This window comes from Aulonocara stuartgranti, assembly GCF_965226115.1.
Source record: "Aulonocara stuartgranti genome assembly, chromosome: 11".
NCBI classification, from domain to species: Eukaryota; Metazoa; Chordata; class Actinopteri; order Cichliformes; family Cichlidae; genus Aulonocara; species Aulonocara stuartgranti.
The window spans coordinates 7,350,376-7,377,985 of record NC_138947.1 but is presented as its reverse complement, the minus strand read 5'-3'; the positions used below and the strand labels follow the sequence as shown (position 1 = coordinate 7,377,985).

Here is a 27,610-nt window from a genome sequence, read left to right as displayed (position 1 = left end):
ATGACCCCTTTTTTTATGCTGAAATTTCAATGCGGATCATCAAGAATGAGATTACCATACTGGGCTCAGGTTAACAACCACCACATCCGGTGCTGTTGGCCAACAGAGTTGCAGTGGAAACTTGGTAGTGTTGACCAAAGACAAAAGACAAAAGTAAGAAGAACGATGGAAGATGGTTTTGCAGAAAGTGAGTGAGAAGGAAAGGTAGGAGTGTGGGTGTGACAATAGAGACTTTATACAGGAAGATGGAAAGAGCTGGCTGATATGATGGATAGATGACATAACTGTAGAGGTATGGAGATGGACAGTGGACTTTTTAAACAACTTTAACACAATCTGGAAACGTGAGAGGACGCCTGAGGAACAGGAAAGACGTGTGCTGGTGCTGATTGTCAAGAGCACAGCGCTGTACATCACCCTCTTCGCTAGGGATAAGTTTCATGAGCCATGCCATGAAGATATGGGAAAGAGCTGTTGAAGCTCAGTTAAGACGAGAGGTGATGATCAGCAAGCAGTAGTATAGTTTTCTTCCAAGAAAGAGCACTATAGATGGGCTGTTTGTTTTGAGAGAGCTGATGGAGAAGTTTTTGTGGACGTAGGGTAAGAATATGATGATGTACTGCACGAGGAAGAGGAAGGATAGCGGGGCAATGGGCAATGGATGTTCAACCTGCCAGGCAGGAGGAAAAGAGGAAGACGTCAGAGGTGGTTCATAAATTTAGTGAAGTAGAAAACCTGTCACATGTGGCAGGGGAGTGTGGTGGAGAAGAAAATGACTGAAACAATAACATCATACAGTTGCTGCAGATTTGTTGGCTTATGTGTTTCAGTTGGGAAAATGGAGAAGTCACAGTATATGTCATGTTGAAACACCCGGGCAAGTGAAAATGTGCAGCTAGGCATTTTTACTTTTCACTAGAAGTTTGTGGCTTTTCTGGTACTTCTGCATATTTGTGCTTAAGCTGCATTATCAGCTGCTTAACATATTTAACTACTTTTATCTGATTTAAGTTCAGTCTGAACTTTGATCATTGATGGCTCTCTTCTATAATTTCTAATTCCCACTCTAGAACCACATCCACACATTTTCATTAAAAACACTGTTGCTGTTGCCAAAGCCTAGCACATGTACAACTCCAAATATACTGGGCCCAATACTGGAATCAATGATGTCAGTACACATGAGAGGGGCAACAAAGTCTACCAGTAACTGGCACATGAAGTCCATAAATCCTGTAGATTTTCCTCATTGAAATTGCAAAACATGCTCTGGATCCTGTCATGGAAAATATGTGTGTTTAGATTTTTTTTTGTAAAATAACCTCAGGCACAGACCCCTCTATTGAGTGAACATTTTTGAGCATTATTTCATTGTTTCAATGGAAAATGTTTTCATTATGTAGAAAAACAGAAACAGTTATTGGTGCCCTGGAACCTTTATCAATTTTCTGAAAGCTCGAGGCGATCCCGAACTTTTGAACAACAGTGTGTGACGCAAGTACAAGAACAAGGATGTTGCAAAATAATCAGTAAAAAAAAAAAATAAAAAAAATCTGCATTACTGTGTTAGAAAGTTAGGTCATGACTGGAAGTGGAACACAGATGCCTGGGAACAAACCACTGGGTCGTGAATAGACAGAGTTGAAGAGGAATATGAGATCAATTTTAATGTTTGGTTTGGTGTGATTCAGCTGAGAGATGAGATGCATTGATAAAAACAAACAGAAATAGCAGCTTTTGTTTCAGGAAAAAGGCAACTGCTTTGTCCGGATCCTCAGGTAACACTTTTCTTTCTTTTATTTATGAAAAGCACAGTTAGAAATGACCATCTGTTACAGACAAAAAGAGGAACTCAATTGTAAGATCACTTTCCAGTATAAATCCCCATCTGTATAGCAACTTATTTTTTTTCTTTGAAAAGAAAACATTGAATGGCAACCTGATTTAACAAATAAATGGTGTCTGCTAGAGACTTTACTGCTAGTATTTCTTCAGAGTCTACAAATTGTGCATATTGCTTCCCACCATTTAAGGAAGAAACCTGGAAAAATATTGTTTTAAAGCCTTTGACTCTCACTGACCAGATTCCACAGGGAAAAAAGAGATAGACTTAGCTTATTTCTGAAGAAAGAGTCCTAATGGAATATACTTACAGTAATAACTAATAACTAGGAACTAGAAAGGACTAAATATTGTTTGTTCTCAACAGATATCATCTTTCTTAACCAGAATAATGAAAACAAGTGTTTTCCTTCTGCTGCTCCTCTTAAGAACGAGTTCGACTTCCACTTATCGTAAGTGTGACATGAGAGTAATGTCTTAAATGTTAAAAATGGCGTATCAGCATCATACAAAATGTCCTTTAGCAACAGTCCTTGCCTCAGTAGCTATGAAAATGCCTGCTGCCAAGAGATAATACTCCTGATTTAAAAATCCACAAATGCTTAAGTGGGGGGTTATCACATAATTCAAAGATTTACATAATGCTAATTAACATGAGGCCTTAATGACAAACAAAAAATCACCTATGAGATTGGAAAGTTGTGCAGATGATCTACTAATGTGTGAAAAATGCTGGTGCAGACAGTTTATTTCTATAATATAGCAAAGTACAAAGTACAGGTATTTTCTGTATGTTTTTAATCGCCAGTAAAAAAGACAGGCAATGGGAAAGGAATTTATGCATTCTGATACAGGAGTGAAAAATGAAATCAGAAATCTATGGAAACTATGAGAAATCAGACTACATGCAGATTTAATCCACAGAAGGGTTACGCTATTGCAAACGACTCAACTGAAAACTTTGCAAATCAACAAACTAACTGCATGCGTAGAGAAAAACAGAATATTATTTACTGACACATTCAGAGTGGTCTGCTTGTAGGAGTCTTGTAAAATAATTATACTGACATGCTTGTTCAAAATACATTATAATATCAAATAATGTATCTTTATAATTTGACTGTCTGGACTGCTTAAAGTATTGGTGTTATTTTCTCCAAGACGACTAGTTTTGGACTTTCACAACTCTGGCAGCAAGTGCCTATAAGTAATTCATATACAGTATATTTTGGTTTTTAGAATTGTGTTCTGCAAAGTTTGTGGTTTATGTTGTCCTGCTGTAAAAGCTAGACTGACCTTTCTGAAGGTCATACTACAAAACAAACCTGTCTTGCATAAGCTAACTCAGAAAGGAAATAATTATAATACTTTATTAATTCCAGTAGAAATTAGGTCACATAAATAAATACCTCATAACTCATGTGCAACAACTTAGATGCTTGGGCAGTTTTGCTGTCTGTTTGAATGTCTTTCCTATTATTTTATCTTATTTCTGTGACTCCCTAATTCACAGAAAATGTGGCCTTGCGTGGTACAGCAGCCCAGTCGATCTCTGAGGACCACGTCCTCTCAGCTGCCCACAATGCAATTGATGGAAACCGTAACTCTGACTTCAGGGCGGGATCGTGCACACTCACTAGTGCACAGAACCGTCCCTGGTGGAGAGTGGACCTGCTTCAGTCCTACATCATCACTTCTGTCACCATCACCAACAGAGGAGACTGCTGTCATGAAAGGCTCAACGGGCTAAAGATCCACATAGGCAACTCTTTGAACAACGAAGGTTTAGGAAACCCAAAGTTAGTACAAATAAAGAAAAAAATACAATCAATTTATACAGAGAGATTTTTTATCTTTTATTTAGCCTTTTTCTGTTTCTCTTGGTGTTAGCGATCTTGGCTTACCGCTGTCTTTCAAACTGGATCAGTGATAGCAGTAGAGGTTGTTCCTTTGTTTGTCAGTTTTGAGAAAAGGGTTTATATCTCTGGACATGTGGTTATAGTTAAATCAAATATTGATAGTCTGAAAGCGGACAGTTAACAGTTTTGAAGGCTCAACATCTGTTACTTCATTTGCCATCATTTTTGCTCTATAACTTCCGGCTGCTTGCTACAGATATACCACTACTTAAAAATACATCTGAGCAGTATAAAGTCTGATTTGCTCTAAAGTTTGGCCCACAATTTGTTGGATTGACACAATTTTTGTGTCAGTCAAACCAATTTTGGAATTGATTTAAAACAGCTAATTGATATGTCAATGAAGTTAAAACTTCCAGATTTAATTTAAGGGAATAAGTGTATATGAATTATAACGATTTTTAAACACACATTTTCAAAGTCTCATAAGTTAAAGCTTGGCAGGCAGTTTTATGGCCAGGTTAGGCCTGTTCCCCGAGACTCCCTGAGGCTTTTTGTAGTAATTTTAAATATAAGACCGAAAACCATATTATCTGAAAATATACTGGAGGCAATCTGATGGTATAGGCAGTGTATGACTGAGAGTGTTTGAAGATGTTACTGCCATTTGAAGCAGCTGGATGAATCTTGAGGCATACAGGGTACAGAACTGCAGAACTCGTCAGATTCAGCTAAATACTGTAAAACTTACTGGACACTGTCCAAATGGACAGTGAAAAACTGAAGGCAGATAGACCCAGAAACAAGCAGCAACTGAAGGTAGCTGCAGTAAAGGCCTAGCAGAACATCTCAAGCAACTAAACAGCACTTGTTGATGTCCATGGGTTGTAGACGTCAAGCAGTTGTTCATTGTAAGGGGTTAAAAACAATCCTTACTTTTAAAATTATGTTAGTTTGTCCAATTAATTTTTAGCCTGTGATAATATATGTATTAAGACAGATGTAATTCCTAAACAACGATGTAATTTTAATCTTAAATCCCTTGAACCAAAGCTGAAAGCTGCATATCATTTGATTTAAAAACCTACAAAATGTCCAACAACTTATGGAACCAACTGTATTACTGACAATCACATGTTCTAATATGTTACCCTGGTAAGCTACACACAAGGACACTAAAGCTATATATCCTATATTTCTCTCTCACACACTTTTTGTTAGGGTTGGTGAAATTTCTGAAGTTGGTGCTGGCATATCCTTCAGTGTGACTTTCACTGATCGAGCAGAGGGGCGCTATGTTATATTGACTCTGCCTGGTTCAAGAAAGATTCTCACACTCTGTGAAGTGGAAGTCTATGGATACCGTTCTCCAACTGGTAAGAATATGAGCTATTACATAAAGATGGACAGTATGCAGCCTTACAGCCAAATTCGTAGGAATCCCAGTGATGCTAGTCTTATTAGTTTAAGAAAGAAAAAATTGTCTTAGGTAATATTGTTGGCATAGATAACATACATTTTCACTGCTATGCAGATGACACCCAATTTTATTTATCTAGAACCCAGAAAACAAAATGAATTTGTTAAGTTATATCCAATAGACATACTGCGCTGAATGATCTGTAATATTGTTCTCGGCCGGAAGTTTATAAACATGTTGCCTAACCAGGTGCTTACTGTGGACTGTATTACTTTTGTCTCCAGTAACACTGATGTATATTTAAGTCATTTTGGACCAGGATATGTTCATAAATGTGCATATTAAACAAATATGTAAGACTACGTTCTGTCATCTGCACAGTATTGGTAAAATTAGAAACATTTAGTCTCAGAAAGATGTTGAAAACCAGTCCATACTTTTTAGTATTCCAATTACTTATTATCAAATTGTTCTAAAAGATCCCTGAAGAGTCTTCAGTTGATCCAAAACACTAGTACTCAAAAAGGGACTCAAAAGAGAGATGATATTTTTCTATATTAACTTCTCATCATTGGTTTCCTGTTAAATTCAAGATTGAATTAACAATCTTCTCATGAACGAAGTCTGGAATGATCAGACCCCATCACATCTTAGAGCACTTTCATCTCCAAGTGTGGGCTTATTTCAGTTTTGGAGTATTTGTAAGTTGGGTTACATTCTCCGAGAGGTTTATTTTGGGTTTTCTTGTACTTTTCAGTTTTCCCAGTTTAGTTTTCCACAGCCAGTTTTTCTTTTCTATTTTTGTTATCTGCTTCAGTACCTGTTCTTATCATCTTCCTTAATAAACCGTTATAGTTATAGTTATAAATTGTTATAGTTTTGTCTCTCTGTGTTCTGCGTTTGGGTCCTCACGAAATCACATCTTCCTTGACATTACAAAGGTAAAATAGAAAGAGCCCTGGGGTATGAAACCCAGGTATCAAGCTGGTCTACACTCAGGCTGCTGGGGATTTGGGCTAGGAGATATGAGGAAAATAAAACATCACCATATGCTTAAATAACCTCAAAAACAAATCTTATTTTCAAAAATGTGATCACCTCAAATTACAGAAACAAAAGTCTAGATAGTGACTATAAAACGACTGACCAAGAACAGCCACAGGTATCACAGCTGGTTCATGTTTTCTTGGGTGTGGGGAGACGTTGACATGCGGAGTTTAAAACAGCCTTTTTGTAGTGGATGACTTTTCAGCTGGTGGAATAAATTCATGGTACTACAGCCTTTTGCGGCAAAAGTTTTTACAGCATGTTTTGCAAATTACTGCATTTTGCTCGACCTCCTTGTGAAACCCAAACGACAGGGAGTCTCATTCCCTCGCTTGTCTGAAACTCCCACTGTTGGCATATTTTTCCCTATCAGGTAGTATGAAAACATGCATGCTCAGCGTGTGACTTTGATATTATCTCTAACACAGTTAGTGCTTTGTCCTCTTTATTAATCATAGTCTCTATATGCTGTTCTTTTTTGTGTTTTGGTGCTCACCACACCAAAAAGAGCAAATCACTGCACCTGCACTGCAGTCTAGTTCTGCTGGAGGTCCTGTTAAAAAGAAGTTCTTCCTTTCACCATTACCAAGTGCTATTATAGGGGATCACCTGATCATTGGGAATTGATCTCAAATACTTAACCTTGGAACAGAAAAGAAATAATACATTGAAAAAGTCAATCAAATGGCATGCATTTCTTCAAGACTAACTGTAACTGTTAACAGCAAACACATGCAGATGTTGACAGTTATTTTTATCAATTTATTCCTTTTGCAGGAGACAATCTTGCACTTGAAGGAAAAGCCACACAGTCATCGTTGTATGGATTTGGATTTGCATACAATGCCATCGATGGAAATCGTAACAGCAAGTGGGAAGAGGGCTCCTGCACTCACACAAACAACAACATCAGCCCCTGGTGGCGTCTTAATTTGCGCAAAACCCATAAAGTGTTTTCTGTTAAAATTGTCAACATTGACTCCAACCCCGAACGGCTCAACGGAGCTGAGATTCGCATTGGAGATTCCCTTGACAACAATGGCAACAACAACCCCAGGTAGTTTAAAGACTGTTGACTTTTGAAGTCTGTTAAAATCTGTAAAAACACCTGGCAAGTTGCTCCCAGTACCGATGCCAGTTTCACAGACTTTGTGGAAACAACAGAAAAGCCGGTCAGTCTCACAAATGGCAGAAATTCCTTTTATAATATAATTTTAATTGCCATGATGAGAATGGTGGTGTAGACTTGTTTTACTATTTTAGCTCTACCCAAATGTAGAAACTACCCAAAACAAAACACAAAAACATGCATGTGTAGTCCTCCAACAAACCTGAACTGAAAAGTGTATATAGCTCTCAAAATCCCTGTGTTTTTTAATTTAAGACATTTTTTAAAATACAAAACTTGCTAACCTTTTTGTTTCATCTGCCAGGTGTGCAGTGATCACAAACATCGCGGGAGGTGCTGTTGCTAATTTCACATGCAATGGAATGGACGGCCGCTATGTGAACATTGTCATCCCGGCCCGAGAAGAGTTCCTTAGTCTGTGTGAAGTTGAAGTGTATGGATCTAAACTTGATTAGGTTCATAACATTCAACTTTTACACATGATCATATGAACCAAAACTCATCTGTCACTTACTAATCACTCATCATCTATCTATCTATCTATCTATCTATCTATCTATCTATAACTGAATTCCCACACAGCTCATTTTAAGTTTTTCTGTGACTGCATGATGAGACTTTAGGATAGAGGACTGAAAATACTTTGTAAGATAAATACAGACAATATAAAAGCAAAATCAGATAAACATGTATACAACCTGCACATTGTGATAGATGTCTGGAAATGTTTTCAGCTCCTAATTTTTTTTCCTACCATAAGCAATTGATGGATTGTCATTGTACCTGCTGAAGAAAGAAAAAGCTGTATGTAATGATTATTGAAATACAATAAAACCATTTAAAACCTTTCTTTTCATTTTATTATTTATTTGTCATTTAGACAATTTTCTACATTTTAAAAATAATAACTGTTTTTATTTTTTTTTATTATGTGCTGTATTTAAAAGGTGTGGGGAGAAATTTAACATAATTTCATTTAGACGTTTAATACTAGAATGTCAAAGTGCTTCCATGTTTCTATGCTAGCTGACCAGTATGAGTTATACAACATTTTAATGTTTAATAAAAAAAAAAGGGACTGGTGGTTTTATGCTATATTTATTTTTATTATTATTATTATATTTTAGAATTTTTATTTTTAAAGTTATAGTTATTGAGAGCATCGTTACAGTCCATTCATGTGGTGACACTAAACTGTGTAATACTTACCCAAGCAGAGAGTGAGGTAACGACAGGCAAATATTTTGATAGGCCTTCATGTTGACTCAACTGTTAAGTACAAAGTTCAGTAATCAACAAAATGCTGACTTTTTGAATTATATGGAAAACCAAAAAAACATAACCTGTAGATAAAGGTGTAACTACAACATCACAATGACAACTGGAAATATTGTTACAGTGTACAACACAACTAATATCGGTCTTTTGATGATGTGTTTAAATTGTGGAAGACAAAAGAGATGTAAAAAGATAAAAGACTTAACGCAGTAATTTCCAGTCAAATAGCACTGTGAGACCTGAATGTGCATTAATGCTCTGTAACATGTTTGCAAGACTATCATTTGATATGACTGGAGGGTGTTGATGACTAATGTGACTTAAAATCCCCCTCCAGAGATTTGACTGCAAGTCGACTCCTTGATCTCAATGAAGTTGTTTGTTCCACAGATGACCATTTACTAGTCATTGGTTCTGACCAAGAATAAATCATTTTCTGTTACTTCTGCCAGGATGCTTGTTTTCCTTTTTTTTCCAGCAGGTGATCTAGCAGATTTTTAGTGTCTTTCCTCACGGTCCCTCTTCTTTTTTTCCAACTTCTCTTGTCTACATCTTTCACTTTCCTATCCCTCGGTCATGTCTCTTCCAATTGTAATAACTTAAAAGTAAAAAATAAATTAGTAATAAAGTTCAATAAAGTGGAGCAGTATGGCAAAACCGTAATGATCCACTCGGGAAAACAAAGTCAAATAGTAATATTAAACACGAAAATCAAATCAAATCAAATCAAATCAAATCACTTTTTATTGTCACATCACATGTGCAGGCACACTGGCACAGCACATGCGAGTGAAATTCTTGTGTGCGAGCCCCACAAGCAAGAGATGTGCAAACACAACAACACAAACGAGCAAAATACAAGAATGGCCAACCTGAAACTAATAAATATATGTACAATATATAATAGTGTATGCATTTCTGGATGTGTATACTAAATATTTTCCTACGTGTGTGTGTGTGTGTGTGTGTGTATACACAAAGTGCATTATATAAACATTGTCAAAAACATTTCAAGCTGTCCAAAGGTGATAAGTGGTGGGAGTAAACTCTGTAATGTAATGTGATTGGATAGTGTCCATGCTGAATATGGTATTTAAAGTAAATAGTAATGATAAGCTTTGCCTTGCCTGAGAGTTGACTCTTTTTTGATTACGTGAACAAATTCAGGGTAAGAATTAACATTTTTATTTCAGTCATCTTACATTTTTCAACAATTCACTGTATTAAGGAACTTTTTGACAGATTTGCACTTGACTGTGCATGTATTCAGTTTTTGTACTCCAGTACCTGCACATTTGGAAAAACCTAAATTACCTAACCTAAATCTTTTTTTATCTTCTTTGTATCAACCAGAATTATGAGCTTCAGTAGAGCATCTCTTTTGCTCCTCTTTGTGCAGATGTCCTCAGTCTTCACTTACCGTAAGTACGATGTACAAATACCAGCACATTAGGATCAATTATAAAAGATCACTAGATGCAGTAGTATTATTTTTAACTGTAAAACAAATGTGAATGTACATAAAAATGGCATGCTGATCCAATCATAGTAGAATTAAAAAAATAAAAGTGGACATCCTAACTGTATAAAAAAAAGATCACCAAAGTTAATGACATGTATTGATTGTGCAAATTTCATGGCGTTCCATCCAATACGTGTTAAGTCAAATCTGTAAAAAAACAACAACAAAATATTAACCTCTTGAAGATGATGCCCAAAAGCTAAGCAATAACCAAAATGAACTGATCGAGAAAGTCATGTGTGTTGTTACTACTTGGAACCCTAAAGGCTCAACTTTCATGTCAAGCTAATGATCGTAGATTGAACACACAGGTTTTTGGATGATATCAATTCCTCCAAAGGAAAAACAAAGCTGATGAAAATATGTTTATATCTTTTACAGAAAATGTGGCTTTACGTGGAAAAGCCACGCAGTCAAGTCTAATCGACCCGGGTGGATTTGCAGCAGCGGGTAATGCTATCGATGGAAACCGTAAATCTCGCTTTAATTATGGATCATGCAGTCACACTGCAACAGAGGCAAACCCCTGGTGGAGAGTAGACTTGCTGAAGTCCTATATAATCACCTCCATGATCATCACCAATCGAGAAGACTGTTGCGAAGAAAGGATCAATGGAGCAGAGATTCATATTGGCAACAAGTTACAAGACAATGGCGCTGCAAACCCACGGTGAGTCACTGATAATTTCCAGTGTACTCAGTATTTATCTGAAACTTTTCTGTATAATAGAAAGACTTGAGACTACAGGCTTCTTCCTCTCTTTTAGGGTTGCTATAATTTCTTCAATTCCTGCAGGGAGCTCACACACCATAACTTTCAGTAATCGTGTGGAGGGACGTTATGTCACTGTGCTTTTACCAGGTTCAAACAGAATTCTTACACTCTGTGAAGTGGAGGTTTATGGGTATCATGCCCCAACTGGTAAGAAATTAAACAACACCCTTTTCTTTCTCACCATACTTTTTTGTATGTCTCTACCAGCTTTGCACATCTAGAGACTGAAATTCTTGCCCATTCTTCTTCAGCAGTTTTCAGATCTTTCCACAGATTCTTGATTGGATTTAGATCTGGACTTTGACTGGGCCATTCTAACACATGGATGTTTTGTTTTAAACCACTCCATTGTTGCCCTGGCTTTATGTTTTGGGTCGTTGTCCTGCTGGAAGGTGAACCTCCGCCCCAGTCTCAAGTCTTTTGCAGACTCCAAGAGGTTTTCTTCCAAGATTGCCCTGTATTTGGCTCCATCCATCTTCTCATCAACTCTGACCAGCTTCCCTGTCCCTGCTGAAGAGAAGCACCCCCAGAACTTTGTGCAGTGCACGACTAATAGTTGTCCTATGGACAGATTCCCCCACCTGAGCTGTAGATCTCTGCAGCTCGTCTACAGTCACCATGGGCCTCTTGGCTGCATTTCTGATCAGCGCTCTCCTTGTTCGGCCTGTGAGTTTAGGTGGATGGCCTTGTCTTGGTAGGTTTACAGTTGTGCTATACTCCTTCCATTTCTGAATGATCGCTTGAACAGTGCTCCGTGGGATGTTCAAGGCTTGGGAAATCTTTTTGTAGCCTAAGCCTGCTTTAAATTTCTCAATAACTTTATCCCCGACCTGTCTGGTGTGTTCTTTGGACTTCATGGTGTTGTTGCTCCCAATATTCTCTTAGACAACCTCTGAGGCCGTCACAGAGCAGCTGTATTTGTACTGACATTAGATTACACACAGGTGCACTCTGTTTAGTCATTAGCACTCATCAGGCAATGTCTATGGGCAGCTGACTGCACTCAGACCAAAGGGGGCTGAATAATTACGCACACGCCACTTGCAGTTATTTGTAAAAAATGTTTGAAATCATGTATGATTTTCGTTCCACTTCTCACGTGTACACCACTTTGTGTTGGTCTTTCACGTGGAATTCCAATAAAATTGATTCATGTTTGTAGCTGTAATGTGACAAAATGTGGGAAAGTTCAAGGGGGCCGAGTACTTTTGCAAGCCACTATAGTCACTGCTGAACTGTACTCTGGAAAACTGAGGAAGCGAGCAGCTCTCTTCCAGGAAGATGCCAAAAAGTGTAACCATTAAACTGTTGAGAAAAAATTTAAAAAACAAGTACGGCACAGTTTTTAAAATTTCAGTTGGCTCCACAAACCCCCCCCCCCAAAAAAAAACAAAAGTTGTGAGAGCTTGTTTAAAGGTCTCTGCGTTGATCATCTCATCCATTCAAGTAAACTGTCTTGATGTGTCTGTGATGAGAACATAAATCCCTCAACCTTATTTTGCAGGAGAGAACCTTGCACTCCAAGGAAAAGCCACACAGTCATCAGTGCAGCCCTTAGGGCTTGCATATAACGCCATAGATGGAAATCGTAACAGCAACCCAGAAAAAGGATCCTGCACTCAGACAAGCTATGACAACATCCCCTGGTGGCGACTTGACCTGCGCAAAACACACAAAGTGTTTTCTGTTAAGATAGTCAACTCTGATTCTGACCCAGAACGACTCAACAGGGCTGAGATTCGCATTGGAGACTCTCTTGACAACAATGGAAACAGCAATCCCAGGTACTTTACAGAATAAAAACTGAAAGCATTATAATTTAGCATAATTTAAAGCATTATCAAATTGGACCTCAGTTGGGATTTTTGTCTTTTACAGTCTTGATGGCAGCAGCAGTACATTAATCAATACACTCTGTGACTCCAACCATTAAGCAAAAACATTAATAGATTAAACTTGCCAGCTTTCTCCTTCATGGTCAGCTCCTTGTGCAGCTCTAAGTGAAATCTGAAGAACCCAGCGTTATTCAAAACCATTACATCAGAGACATGGTGAAAGTATCCAGGTTAATCAAGTGATTTCTGCTTCCTTTGCCAGGTGTGCTGTGATCACAAGTATCCCTGCAGGCGGCATTCAAGAGTTCCAATGCAACGGGATGGATGGCCGCTACGTTAACGTTGTCATCCCAAGAAGAGAGGAATATCTGAGTCTGTGCGAAGTGGAGGTTTATGGTTCTGTCCTGGATTAGGTGGAAAAATTATTTCACTTACGGAATTTTAACAAATCAAAAGAAATCCATCACTCTATGACAACTGGGGTAGGCCATCATAGGCAGGGGACACAGTGCCAATTTATCAGAATAGAATCAGAAGGCTAATAAAGAGAGACCTGTATTCCAATCTGAGCATCACACACTGACTTTGTGTAAACAACAGCTAAAGAACAGTTAGCTAAAGGCAGTTACTCACGAGACATTCAGCCTCACCATTACAACCAAACAGGTGTTGTGATCAGGTCAGTGGGCGAGTTTCTCCCAATGCTGTCAGGACATATTTGATGCGACTCTTGAATGTCTACAAAGGCAGTGCAGAGCGCAAAGAAAGCATGACGAATACAGCCAACAAAAAAATAAATGGAAAATACACCAGATTCAAATAAATCAATAAACAATCTTTTTAAAAATTCAAATAAATGCTTGATTTGTGCTTTTCACATCTACATTTAAGACAAAGCAATGGTGCTCACTCCAAATATTTTATTTTTTAAATACAGAAAATATAGACAAATAGAAAAAACATCAGAAACACAACGAGGCCAGAGAGTGGAATAAAGTGATTTTGTCAAAGTGTCTGGGAAAGTGTGACAATGGCACAGTTGCTTAAAACCGGGCACTTGCAAGCTCGCTTGTACACCATTAAAATCTTCAGACATTAATTCGCCACATTTATTCACATCACAGAAACGACTTTTTCCCAACCGTGAAGATAACAGTTTTCAACAAAAAAAAAATCTTATCTTAGTCCTGATTCCAAAGTCAGGTAAATTATTCACCCCAAGACACATCTTTAATCTGTCAAGAAAACAAACAAAATCAGCTTTTTTTATATAAACTAAAACAATCATTGATACATTTTTATAAATGACTGGAGGAAATATCTTATGAAGAAAAGTGGCAATAGAAAAAACACCTGAGTGGTGACGGTTGAGTTACTCCTGTTGGTGAAGGTGGTTCACTCCTCTCACAGGAATAGTTTTACATTTTTAAAAGAGCCACACTCACCACATGTCTGTATACCAAATATTAAGCTATAGCCAACAAGTTTGTGTCTCACCTTAGCACAAGGACTGGGAGGAAAAACAAGCAAACAAACGAAACTTGAACATGGAATTGTGATTGTGTTGGAAAACATTTTCATCACACCACCTAAGAGCAGCACAGTGCGATAAACAGCTGTTTCTGCAGGTCGTGCACCACGGCGAGTTGTGGTGCTGCAGGGTGTAAAACACAAGTGTACGAAAGTGTATTGTGCCGGTTTTTATTGTCATTTTAATATTAATTACACATCAGTAAAGAAGCTCAGAGATTCATAGATTATACAGAGGGATACAAGTCTGAAAAGATTAAAAAACTCCTTTACCAGGAGTCATGGCACTTATGAATCTTAACAGGCATAAAACTGACTCCAAGGGTTTATTGAATCTGATTATTATTAAGACAAATAAACCAACCAAATCTCTGAAATAGGGAAAACTGCAGCATTACAGGCAAATCCATGTTTACCCAAATTAAAATATTTCAACTTTGATGAGAAATTTGCTTTGCAATGTAAAAATCCCACGAGAATGGTCTCTGAGGTTCGTTCCTGACACCACAGACAATCAGAAATGCAGGACAAGCTTCACTGTTTGTAGGCGGCTGAAGCTGAACGGTTAAACTCTGTACAGATGTATTTTGAGGGAATGAGCAAAATCTTAGTTCTTTATTGTAAATTGTGAAAATATTAATGTAACTTGAGCCATCAGCTGCTGATCAAGACTTTTAGACGTGAAGATTCAGGTTTATTTAAACAAGTAATTCATGGCCTAGGTGGTTTTTAGAAAGCTGACCTTGAGTTCGAAGTCACTGGGATTCAAACTCGTCTGAGATTTTTAGCAGACAGACCTACAATATGAATTGAGTGTCATGTTCCCAAGATTCACCAGAGCTTGACTTTGAGACCAAGGTCACCAAACTTCTTCCCTAAAAGGGATTCAGAGTTTTCGTTTCAGATTTTTAATAAATGCACCTATGCCATCAATTTGAAAATCAATTGGACTTCCATCTGGAGTCATCCTGTTACAAGATTTTCATAAAACCTGACCTCTGACCTTGACGACGAGGTCGCCCGCAGTTGTTAGTAGACGCACTTATGGTATCAATTTCAAAATCCTACGTCACCTCGTTTTCAAGTTATCACACTATGACCTGTTATGTTTTTTTCCTATAACTCTCTAAAGGAGCCAGTTAAGCTCTTTTCCCCATTTTCCAGTCCTTTTGCCAGAATAAGCCAAGCTGATCCGCTTCTGGCTATAGCTACATATTTATTAAACAGACATGACAGGGGCATGGTTATTCTCAAGTAATGGCATAAATCAAATGAGGCATGTTTTTAATGTGGTCCGACAAAGGAACCGGCGACTGCTACCATTACCATAAAATTTACTGCTACGAATAACTGATTGGCTGTCACATAAAAATGAATTTTTCATATGCTACAGTACCCTGAATATGCAGCTTTGATAATAAAACTTCCTTTGGCAACAAACAATAATTCAAGAAGCACAAAGAACATTTTAAAGGCCATCAGCAGTTTACAAAACAACGTAGTCAGTATTTACAAAAAAATCAAAGAAATCGATGTTTTCGTTACCTTCTCGGACATAAAAATTATACAATAAACTAACTATTACTGAAGCAACAACAAAAGCTCTGCTCCCAATTAAGCTAAAATGTTTTTTGAGTGAATTCAGTTCACATAGACATCAATGTTATGTACATTTTAAAACACAAGAACATTATTTTCTTCCTAGACTCCCAAAAGCCTCAAAACACTGTTTGCTTGAAAATAAAATGTTTCAACACTTTTAAAGTTGCATAAAAACGGTGACACCAATAAATTATAAAAATAGTGTACTACTGAAAAATCGTTTCATACATCAACACTGTGCATAACAATAGAAGAAGTCAGCTTTTGCCAGGTTTGCAGAGGGTATTGCTTCACAGTATGTGGACATCACTGATTGGTCTTGCCAGACAAAAGTTTACTTCTGAAGTGAAAGTCAAAATCGGGTCTACACAGTAAGAAAAACACTATACAAATGTAAGTAGAGCATCCCTTAAAATAAGGAATATATGTAACAAGACCAATGCCAGGAAGCTAAATGGAGAGCTACAACCACCACCGCCTGGCTTTCATATAATGAACATCACTAGTGACAACAACGCAGCAATAGCTAGTCTGGAAAGAGACTTCGAGTTAAAAATACTGAGAGCTGTGATGCCACCAAGAGGTTTTAGACTCATGGCATACTTGTTTGTTATGTCCAACCTGTTTTTGAGCCACCGTTTGGTGAATCAGAGTAACAAAAGAAATGTGGAACCGGGGTTTTCGGGAAGTAAAAAGCAGCAACGGCAGTGAGTGACCAAAAAATGCACGACAAAGAAGTGACGCAAAGAACAGTTTGGTGTTGAGCCAGTGTGTCCAGCGATGTTATCTGAGATCTTTGGTGGCTTTGGGGACTTTGAGAACTTTGTAAATGTCATTGGAAAAGACTGTGGTAAAGTGGGGTCGAGAGTTCCTGGAAATATGGGTGCAGAGGGGGGTTTTACCAACATTTTGGGGGTCCTCAATATCCCAGATCTCTGGCATGCTGCACCCAGGTCTGATGGAGAGGAAGAATGAGAAAGATAAACAAGAATTAAATAAGATAAAAGGCAATGTTAAAGGTTTCAGGGATACCATTTTACTGACCCACATCCACCCATCTACATTAAAGGGACGGCTGTGGAGCGTGTGAGCAGCTTCAAGTTCCTGGGAGTCCACATCTCCGAGGATCTCATCTGGACGACCAACTGCTCCAAGCTGGACAAGAAGGCTCACCAGCGCCTCTTCTTCCTGAGGACTCGGAGGAAGAACCACCTGTCCTCAGACATCCTGGTGAACCTCTATCACTGCACCATCGAGAGCATCCTGACCACCTGTATAACAGTCTGGTACGGGAACTGCTCTGCTTTGGGCCGGAAGGCGTTGCAGAGGGTCGTGAAAACTGCCCAGCGCATCACCGGAGCACCATAAATGACATCTACAGGAAGCGGTGTCTGAAAAGGGCTGGGAAAATCATCAAAGACTCCAGTCACTCAGCACATGGACTCTTCACCCTACTGCCCTCTGGGAGGTGCTACAGCCTCCGGACTAAGACCACCAGGTACCGGAACAGCTTCTTCCCCACAGCTGTCAGACTCCTGAACTCACATTAAACTCACGGACTGAACATACACACACCCACAACCACCTACACACACACACACACAATGGACAAAAACAAACAAATGGACAACTGTACCCTCATACACACAATAATAACATGGACTGAACCAACACTCACAACCACTAGCACTTTATACAGCCTCTGTAGAAATTATCCACATATTTCACTTATCTTAACTGCACTACTGTATAATTCTGTATAAACAATCATTCTGTACAATACAATAATTATAGTTCTACAACTGTTTATAACTTGCATAGTTCATATTTCTGTATAGTTTCCATATTTATATCCTGTTCATAGCCTATACATACTTATAGTTATTGCATATTCATAACATACCTTCATACCGTGTACATTGTAACATACCTATAACAGACCCATTTCTGTAATATATCTATATTATTGCTAATATATATTTGAAATATATCTATATCATGGCTAAAGCACTTCTGGATGGATGCAAACTGCATTTCGTTGCCTTGTACTTGTGACATGTGCAATGACAAAGTTGAATTCGATTCCATTTTGTTTGTCTTTTTAATTAATCCCTTTTTGAAAATATTCTTCAAATTTTTATTGTGTTGTGTTAACAGTGGTCAAAACAGATTTAACAGCAAACTTAATGGTTGCACTGTTTGCCTAAAAGGAGTAAAAGTTGTCCAGCAGGGTAGTGGTCCCCAAACTCTTTTGCGCCACGGACCGGTTTAATGTCAGACAATATTTTTACGGACTGGCCTTTAAGGTATCGCGGATAAATACAACAAAATAAAATGATACAACCAACACAAAAACTGTGGCATTTTGTAAATATAATAATAAACACAAATTGACTGTTTAATCGTGCAACTTCATTAGCAGCGTGGACTGCTGCAGTAGGGGGGTCGACTTAAGCTTGTCTACTGTGCACACGACAGTGAAAGGAGCAGCGGTGCTGTTGCAGTACCTGGTTCGCCTGGTGCACCACGAATCCTCAAGGATGAAAAACTCTACTCCCAGCTTCATGAGGTTCCTCTTAACGGTTTCTCCAGACATGCGGCTGTACATGGAGTAGACCAGCTTGGTTCTCTCTCTGTGAGAATCAACAATGTTATAAAGTGTGATAAAGCAGTGGGATGAGAACAAAAAGGTAATAAAGGACCTGTATTTTTAATGTGGGGAAAAATTGACCCAACATTTTTGCTTCCAGAATTAAGTTAATGAAGTGAAAAGTAGCACAATCATCATTTGAAGAATGGTCATTTTAAATCTTTTATAGCTAATTTAATGCTAGATTGGAGATTGAAGAAGAGCTGTAGATTCCTCTGACCTCAGCCCAGCATCTTCGTAGTGAGGGTGGTTGACAATAGGCCGACCAGTGGAAAGCTTTACGCTGGCCATGGTGGGCATCGCTCCAGCAAACACAGCATCTGCAATCAAAGCAAAAACCAAATAAAAAGAAAACAAACCAAAAGCAGAGCATCAAACAGGAAAGTTTTCATTCATTAGATTATATACAGTACTTCATAATTTATAACAATAGAATATACCGTAATTGTCGGGCTATAAGCCGCTACTTTTTGCACAAGCTTTGAACCCTGCGGCTTTTAGTCAGGTGCGGCTTTTCTATGGATTGTCCGTGATTTTTGTCATATCGTAAGACGATTTGTTTTGTTTGTTCCGCTGTTGTACGGCACTACGTTGCCTGGCGGAAGGATCGGGGTTCAAGAGTGGTATGTTAGTCACATGTCCGTCCGCCAGGCAACGTAGTGCCGTACGAAGTAGCGCGAAAAACAAACTTCAAAGTAGCGCTACGCGTTCAGCGGGAGGCGTGGATGATGAGCAGCGATAAACTTGCGAAAAGCAAGTTATGCCCAACTCCACCGGTGGAATCTGACAGCGTGGAAAAGTGCGAAAACATCCACGATCACCAACGGATTTTGAAGGGCTGGACTGCTGCATGATGGAGAGGAGGACTCCGACACTGACAATGAGGATTTCTTTGGTTTTGAAAGTGACAACGAAGGAGAGAAGCGGAGAGTGGATGACGAAGCCATCCTGAGCCTGTTCGTTTCCGACACTGGAGGAGAGGACTTTGGTGGTTTTAGTGCGCAGGAAGAAGAGAAAGATGGTGGTGAATGACTGACTTTTCTTCTTGTTAAAGCCGTGTCACTGCACCTGAGCCTAAAAGGTAGTCCGAATCTATTTTTCTGGTGTGCTGTAGGTTACTGTTATGTACTACATGTGCAAATATGTACCCATAACTTGTTTTTCAAAATATTAATAAAAGGGGTGTGTCTCCAAACAGCCATCTCTTTCCTGACAATTCCCTTTGTGCATATTCTCTTACATATGATAAGTCAACATTGAAACACCTGCGGCTTTTAGTCAGGTGCGGCTAATGTATGTACAAAACAGGATTTTCCCCTGATTTTAGCTTGTGCGGCTAATATTCAGGTGCGCTTTGTAGTCCGGGAAATACGGTACTTTAAAATTTTATGCTGCAATCAGGGCGAGCTGCTTATTAATCTTAATACTTGTTTAATACTATTGTTTGCTCGGTAGCGATGAAATCAGGCAAGGTCACTCACTAGGACGGGTGTTTTCCTGGATCCAGTCCAGCAGCTCCTCCTGGGGCAGGTTGCTGAACTCTCCAATGATCGCCCACTGGGCCTGCAGATTGGTCATTCCCTGTATGGCCATGATGGCCAATACAGCAAAAACCACAGTGTGCTGCTTAAACTTCTCCCCAATCCAGCCAAAGAGCTGAAGGGACAGAACATACTCATTATATTTAAGTAAAGAGGAGACTTTGTAAGTAAAACATTATTGAAAGCAGTTTTTTTGTTTTGCTTTTGTGCATCACTGAGAGACAGACCTGTCTGGAGCAGATCAATGACGCCATGATGCACATGTGTGGCGTCAGGAAGAGCTTCAGGCGCATAATGAGGATGGCCAGGACAGCAAAAGCCACCAGCTGCAGACTGTGGTACACCATCTACAGAGAAACAGGTTCACACACAGATCGAATCAAAACGGACACACAGAAAATTAAACAAATCCACAATCATCTACCAGAAACTCTTCTGTAGCCGAGTGTTTCACAAAATCTGTTTGACTCATAAAACACAACTTGACTGACATTGCTATATAAATTCATATTTCATAGTATTTTTCATTGCTGCCTTAATGACTACTTATCACAAAGTGCTTTTCACACTGATTAAAGGGCAGAGTGTATATTTGAACATAGACCTGATATTTTCTTTACTGTCAGGTTCTGCTAAAATATTTGATCAAGTTGTCAAATGATTGAAATTTAAATATATTGTAAGTAATTTAAGAAGCAAAAATTGAGCCATTGTGGCTCAAGAGGGACAGCTGGTTGTCTAGCAACCGCAGTTGTGCTGCTGGACAAGATGCTGAACCCCAGACTGCCCAAACTCATTGAATCGCACCACATGAAAGAGTGCAAGTGGCTTTCAGTAAGAAGCACTTTGACTCCTTAGAGTGGAAAAATTCTATATGTAGATACCAGTTCAAAAAGCTCAATGTTTCATCTGTGGATACAAGCCTACAGTGTGTCCACCTTTGAGGTGTAACAAATATATAGATGGTCTGTTTTTAAATGTATTGCTCAGACAAAAAAATAAATAAATGAATCACTGTAATAAAACACAGAGTCCGTTACGTTTAGAGATATCAATCAGTTCACTTAGGAAGCAGAATCTATTGTGAACCCATTTTACATCCTGAGGCGCAAATCAAAGTAAAAACAGGAGCACTGGAGAGACAACAGCAAAGCCGCCACAGAAAGAGAACGGCTTTTCAGGTGGTAACTACAGGCCATTACTCTCTCTCAGTATCTGTTACTATCCTTCTTACAGTTGGGAGCATAAAAGAGAACCTGCAGCCCAATCAGGTTGCAAAGGTAGTGTGCTATGTCTGCCAACATAAGTCTCCAGAGTGTGGAGGAGATGGCCGTTACACGAGGAGAGCTAGTCAGGGCTTTGGAAGGGCATCAACCAAACAGTGGGACCGTATCAACTTTTTTGTGCTCTACATTATGACCTATATTAGGTTACGTGTGTGCATGTTTCTGACCAACGTTTGAAAAACAGACTTTATGAGGGTGGGGTGAGGTCGTGGGGTCTTTTTGTGAGATCTATGTTGATAAACCAGCATTTGCCTGATAAGACCAGAACTGGCAGGTATGCCAATGGCACAAATGACATTGGCATACCTGTCAAGGATGGCAAATGTTACGATGCCTGCAAAATCATCTTTGAACACAAAAATGTAACTATTAAAAAAAGTATTAACAAAACCACTATGTTTTATTTGAATTTAAATTCAGTATTTAGTCTATAATGGTGTGTCTTAATGCTCGCCTTCCTGTTGCTCTCTGTTTTAAATGACAATTAGCCAACTGAGAACTCTGGATTCAACGCCACAGATGGAAAAGTCACAGATGACAGCTGTGCTGTTTACGGACATAAAGTGCAGACGCATTTCAGTAATGTTAGTGTCGCTCATTTGATGTAGGATTGGATTAAGCAATCAAATTTATTTGATCTAAATTTGTGATGCACATACTGCAAACTAAAAAAACAAACAGTGGAAGTTGTCATTAACTACAATCAGAAACAGCACTGCGATCTGCTCCTTAGCTGTGATCTCTTCAGTACATTTTAACCTGTATTTTCCTGCGCAGTGAGAAAGTGTTCCTCTCTGAGCATTTATAGACCATCAGAGCCATTATATAGGCAAGCTTTAGAAACTGAACATCTGAACATTTTACTGCCCAGAGAGAGATATTACAGAAAATGACATGAAGCAGCTGGGAGAAAGCAGACAAAAGGCAGTAGAGTGGGATTTCATAGCAGAAGGGAAAAATGCCTTTGATTTCCTGGTAATGAGAAAAGGGATCAAAATCACTCTGGGGCATAGAAACTGAGCAGACTTCACTGCACGGGAGAATATAATCATATAAAACAGGTTTAGGAAAAGGGAACACGTGGAGGTGTGGTCAAGATAATTTTTATATCTGCATATATTTAACAAAAAAAATAAATGAAGTAAGTATTTTTCTCACCTCTCCTTTTGCAGCTATTTCAGACCTGCAACACAAAACAGAAATATGTGAAGCCAGCTGCCCACTCAAAACAAAAATCAAGCCATTATTTTACTTTTAAAGGTAAGACACTGCATTATTTTAGAGCATTTTATTTTCCCAGTTAAACACAGTTTCTGTTTGATCAACAGAATGCATCAAGTCCTTGAAATCACCCTAGAGAGGAAGCCTCACCCTGCAGCTTCGTCAGCGTCCTCAGTCTTGGCCAACGTCTTCCCCCCGTGCCTCAGGCACCGGACTATATCCTGGATGGTCTGAAAAAGACAAATACTTCGAAGGATATTTCTTCTCATGTTTAAATGCTCTGCATATCATGCTTTGTCAAACTGATTCATGTGTTCTTAGCTTAGCGTGGGCAGGGTATAATGAGATTAAATCATATAAATAGGACTTCCTCAAATATTTTTCCTCTGATGTTTCCCATCTACAAATGTTAGCGTGACCAGAATCGGGGGGAAATCTTTTCATCCTTCCCTTCCTTAAAGGCTTAAATATAAAAATGTATATCAGTTCCTGACAAGTCCAAATAAAACAACTGTAGTTTACTGAAACGGAAACAATAACACCTGAATTTAAAAAAGCTTCTTAGTCTACACAAGAATGGAAGGAAATCTACGTGAACTAACAAGAGCAGACAGCAGCTTTGTCTTTCAGCTGCTGTGAAGCAGAAGCTCACGGCTCAATAAGTGATTTGATCTTTATGTCTGACTGCCTGCTGTTCTGAAAGGTGAGATCGTAGCTTTCATGCTGCAGACACTTTCTGACAGTCATGCTGCATAATTTCTTCTTCACAGAAGAGTTTGAGATTTTTAAAAAAACAAAAGATTTCTTATACACATGACTGTTTGGGCTTTCTTGCTTTTTCTGCCAACATTTCCTCACCTCAAGCTTAAAAATATAAAGTATCTAAGCTCATGAGCCAGTATGTGTGATCTTCTCTGGAGTTTTTTCAGTGAAGGAACCTTTTCTCTCATATGAACCATGGTGTGGTGACGATGTTCACTTGTACCTTTAGTGTCAGTCTGACACCATGATATTTATATAGCCATAAACTGCATATTAATGCTGCTTTCATAAGATTTCTGCAAAATCATCCAGCCTTCCAGACATTCAACAGCTGAATGTGAGAATGTGGACTTATGAAGTCAAATGCTAGCTGTTTGAGCAATTTCGATGGTTCAATATAATCAAGAAATTTACTGTAAACTGTAGCATAGGCGATACAAGAACAAAAAGAGCGGTGACTAAGACAGATCTTGCTAATTTTCATCCATTTTCCCACAGACCAAGAGAAACCCATAACTGTTCTGAGCAAGGCTTCCCAATACACCTCACCTGATACCGTCTGCTGCTTTCAAAACAAATGTTTATCCTTTTCATAGGGATGGTTTTATGCCTACAAGAGGACTTACCCTGCCAGCAATGAGAGCAACCACCAGCACATTGATGGGCAGCAGCAACGTTTTAAGGTAACGCACAGGAGTCTGAGGCAGAGAAGAAGACAATTCAATTCAGTTTTATTTTTATAGAGCCAAATCACAACAACAGCCGCCTCAAGACCCTTTATATTGTTAGGTATATCCTACAATAATACTTTCAGAGACAGAGGACAACTATCACATCTGAGCATTGTAGTATATCTAAGCTGAAATAATTTCAAGGAGGTGGCCGGCAAGTGAGAGACTAATGCACAGCAAATTACTACTAAAATACAAACATGGTTATAAAAATAAATAACAGTTTGGGAAATTCTTAATTGAGCACTGCAATAATTAACTGCAAATGCTTAAAGGCCAAAATATTATGAATCATGATATGTTGCAATTCTATATATAATAAACAGATAACAATAAAACTGCAAAGTGCTAATTAAATAAAATGAATCTTAAAGCATTAAGAAAGTATATGACTGCACTGATTACAGCTGCTTCACTGCATTTTGCTTGAGCCAGCCTGTTCCAAAAGCATGCACCGTTTCCTCTGCAGTGCTGAGAAACCACACACAAAACCAGGCGACTGTCTAGCCCATAACTCAGCCCAAAATGAGCTGCCAGGTTTTGCTGTCAGATTTTGTTTCTTGTCAAATTCAGAGCACAGTTCTGGTTTCTTCCACACTCAGCCCTGCTGTAAGACAATCCAGCAGCTCTGATACAAAGGAGCAGGCCTTTAACAGCATTTCTGACATCTTCACAGCACTGACATTTTAAAAAGTGAGACCTGGCAAGATTTTCCTCAAAAAACTGCCTGAGACTAGGATTTTATCAGGGAAGGCTTCAGCTCAGAATCACAGTGATCACTCGTCATCCTTTAGTGGCAGGGAGACAAATTTTTAGCTCTGACAAAGGAACAGAATTTACCTCCAACTCCATGAAGTCAAATTCAGCAGCACATGTATACATCAGAGTGTGAAAGTCCTTGTAGCTCGTGAACTTAGACTTGATTAATCCACTGATGTGAGCCTAGAAAACATACATTTTTGAATAAAACTTTAATCCACCCTGTGAAAAAATTATTCTTAAATTTTGCATATTTAATTCCGTTCTTAATAATTCAATTTGACATTTTCTGATAGTGAATATCAAACATGGCTCAAGTGCTCCATATGGCTAGTCCATTTACATTTATATTAACTGAGCTACTATATCAGCCCACTTATGAGGTCATTTTTGGTTCATCTACTTAATATCTACACAATGACCTAAAAATGTTCATTTCCATTATTAATGTTGAGTCAAGAAAAAGGGTTTGATTTTACAGACGGGGAGTTAGAGTTACTTACATCATCAGAGGCACCCAAGACTGTGGATAGCAGGAATTTAAGCAGAACTGTTGAGCCGACCCAAGCCAGGCCCTGCATGACCTGTACAGAAAAAAAAAACCCACATCGACATTGGTGGATTGACATGTTCAAATACATACATAAGATTCAGACAGGCGATGTATGGTGGTGAAGAACAAAGCAGTCAAACCATGAGGCTGACTGGACAACTACATAAACAAAAGCATGCTTACTCTTTGAGATGTTAGCTTCAAATATTTTAGCACAGCAGGGATACCCGACTGTCTGAGAACACTCTATTCTGTTAGATCAACATTATGTGATCTCTCTCTCTCTCTACACACTTGTTTTTGGGATATTCATGCAACCATTTTCTCGTTTTATTTTTTCTTCTCAAAAGTGTGTGAATGTTGTAAGAATGACACAATTACTGTAAAGTGGAAACATGTAGTTGTGCAGTAAAGCATAGATAATAAAACTCTTTAGTACCCAGATGACAATGCCTTGTCTGAAGACTTGAGCAAATCGCTCCCTCATTGCAATGATTACCTAAAAAATAAAACAACAAATCTTAAGTGAAAAGCAAGTGGAATAACTCCACTCCAAAGGAAAAAAATTCAATGCAGTTACTGTTACACATGTGTTACAACTGTGTACTCTTACAAATATGCTGAAATTTAAATCCACCTGCATCACTGATCGGAGTAAACAGGACTGACTTGAATCAATCAATGATTAAACATTCGTAATACAGGAGCCTCCAACTCACCCAGATTGACACTAGTGAAGAGGCGTAGAAGGATGTAAGGAGCATGGAGTTACCAAACATCAGGACAAAGCAGACGCCGAGTGTGATCTGCATAAAGAGGACAAAGAGAAAGCATCATTCCTCACATGAACGTGGTATTCAAACCACTGAGGGCCGTTTAGTGCAGCCCCGTCCTATTTGGTGCAGCATGATGTGCATGACCCGTGTGTGCAATTAAACAATGCTGAACATCCGAGCTTGGCAGGTAGTGCTGAAGTTTAGCCAGTATTTCTAATGCTGCCATAAAAACACTTAGTCCCATGTTTACTGCCAACAGCAAAAAACGTTTCTGTAGCAGGAAGATCGTCAGGGATACAGCGTATTAATAGTCTGCATGCCACTGTTGATGTTGGCGTTTGTATGTTGTTTTTTTTTAAAAACCAACACTTTTATTATGTAAACATGCATTAATGTATTAAAACATAAATATACTGCCACAACTAAAATACAATCCTATTCAATGACCTGTTTATAATGTTGACAGTGATGACAAACCAGCGGCTTCAGCAGCTGCTGTAATTATTATGAAAAAATGTTGTAGATACTTATTAGAAAAATTATACCGATTATGAAGCCGCTGCAATGCTTTACAGATTGTAAAAAGACTTTGGCATTTTATATATAAAAAGGTTTATTTTTCTGCTTCTGTGGCTTCTGTGATGAGTCTAAACTCAGAGTATTGGAAACGTAAACGGTACTGCCAGATGAACCTCGGTGGTGACAGTCAAAATGTTACCAGTTATTCAGGCACTGAACAGATATTTTTACTGAAACATCATTATTATTATCGTCATATTGATGAATGTTTGCTCTAGAAAATGTCAAAGTGCTTTTCGACTGATCAAAATTGCTTTGATTGCTTAGTATCGTACATAGATTCAGGTTCTCATAATGCTAATCAACACTGAAAATTTAGAGCTTTTCCTTTTCTCTCTCTTACAGTACTCAGTCTCTGCCTTTGTGTTAGCTCAATGAAGAATGAGAGCGGTTCATTTCTCACGTACTGAGCTGACTTCTTGCTTAAGAGCAAGACCCCAGATTGCAAAGCCATCCTGTGTATAAGGTTTTCCGCTCAGTGGCTTTTTGAGGGGGAAAAAAAGTCAATTAAGCATCTGGGAAGATTTTTACTTTGCAAAGTCACTAAAATGGCAACAAAAACGTGGGATGAAGCATGATGGATGCTGTAGGAGAGAGAAATGTCTTACATATTTCCACATAAAAAAACAGCTTAAAAACCTAGAAACCAAATGATATCCGAATAATCAAATGCTGAAGTGCTGCCATTCAGACAGGAAGTATTTCTGGTATTTTTATAACAGTAGCTCACATATTTTGAGGCTTTGTATGCAATTAGAAACATCCTATTGGCATATGAGTGAACACATGTGTACGCTCTGTAACTAATGACAGTTTTCAGGCTCATTAACACAAGCTGGAGGTCACAGAGGACATCGACTCCTGGTTGTGTCTATTCTTTTCTTGAACACACACACACAGTCATCACTCCCAA

At 38.6% G+C, this 27,610-nt stretch overlaps 2 protein-coding genes across 3 annotated transcripts in view; one reads left to right on the top strand and one right to left on the bottom strand.

Annotated features, from left to right (window-relative positions):
• The first annotated feature begins 40 nt into the window (after positions 1–40).
• LOC309717986 (uncharacterized protein) lies at positions 41–13,442 on the top strand. The gene is made up of 12 exons (XM_082552926.1): positions 41–1,778; positions 2,210–2,294; positions 3,356–3,641; positions 4,923–5,077; positions 6,946–7,225; positions 7,602–7,743; positions 9,733–9,743; positions 9,929–9,996; positions 10,479–10,767; positions 10,865–11,019; positions 12,377–12,656; positions 12,970–13,442. The coding sequence occupies exons 2-12, from the start codon at positions 2,234–2,236 to the stop codon at positions 13,118–13,120; spliced, it is 1,878 nt and encodes a 625-aa protein (XP_082409052.1). The 5' UTR covers positions 41–1,778; positions 2,210–2,233; the 3' UTR covers positions 13,121–13,442.
• A 170-nt stretch (positions 13,443–13,612) lies between these two features.
• dpy19l1l (dpy-19-like 1, like (H. sapiens)) overlaps positions 13,613–27,610 on the bottom strand; it is a 28,865-nt gene continuing 14,867 nt past the window's right edge. For both annotated transcript variants that reach the window (XM_082551555.1, XM_082551556.1), the window contains 12 exons: positions 26,062–26,148; positions 25,782–25,841; positions 25,293–25,373; positions 24,871–24,972; positions 23,926–23,997; positions 22,688–22,767; positions 22,475–22,499; positions 20,258–20,377; positions 19,971–20,145; positions 18,710–18,809; positions 18,347–18,472; positions 13,613–16,794 (listed from right to left, as the gene is read on the bottom strand). In XM_082551555.1, coding sequence (XP_082407681.1) covers positions 16,623–16,794; positions 18,347–18,472; positions 18,710–18,809; positions 19,971–20,145; positions 20,258–20,377; positions 22,475–22,499; positions 22,688–22,767; positions 23,926–23,997; positions 24,871–24,972; positions 25,293–25,373; positions 25,782–25,841; positions 26,062–26,148 — 1,200 coding nt within the window. In that variant the 3' untranslated portion in view covers positions 13,613–16,622. The remainder of the gene's footprint in view (positions 16,795–18,346; positions 18,473–18,709; positions 18,810–19,970; positions 20,146–20,257; positions 20,378–22,474; positions 22,500–22,687; positions 22,768–23,925; positions 23,998–24,870; positions 24,973–25,292; positions 25,374–25,781; positions 25,842–26,061; positions 26,149–27,610) is intronic.

What these genes read in the sequence shown, in the direction of transcription:
- LOC309717986 (XM_082552926.1), top strand. Translation starts at nt 2,234, where the DNA reads ATGAAAACAAGTGTTTTCCTTCTGCTGCTCCTCTTAAGAACGAGTTCG. An exon ending in GAAGGTTTAGGAAACCCAAA is followed by an intron (nt 3,642 to 4,922) that starts GTTAGTACAAAT and finishes ACTTTTTGTTAG; the next exon opens with GGTTGGTGAAATTTCTGAAG. An exon ending in GTCCTCAGTCTTCACTTACC is followed by an intron (nt 9,997 to 10,478) that starts GTAAGTACGATG and finishes TATCTTTTACAG; the next exon opens with AAAATGTGGCTTTACGTGGA.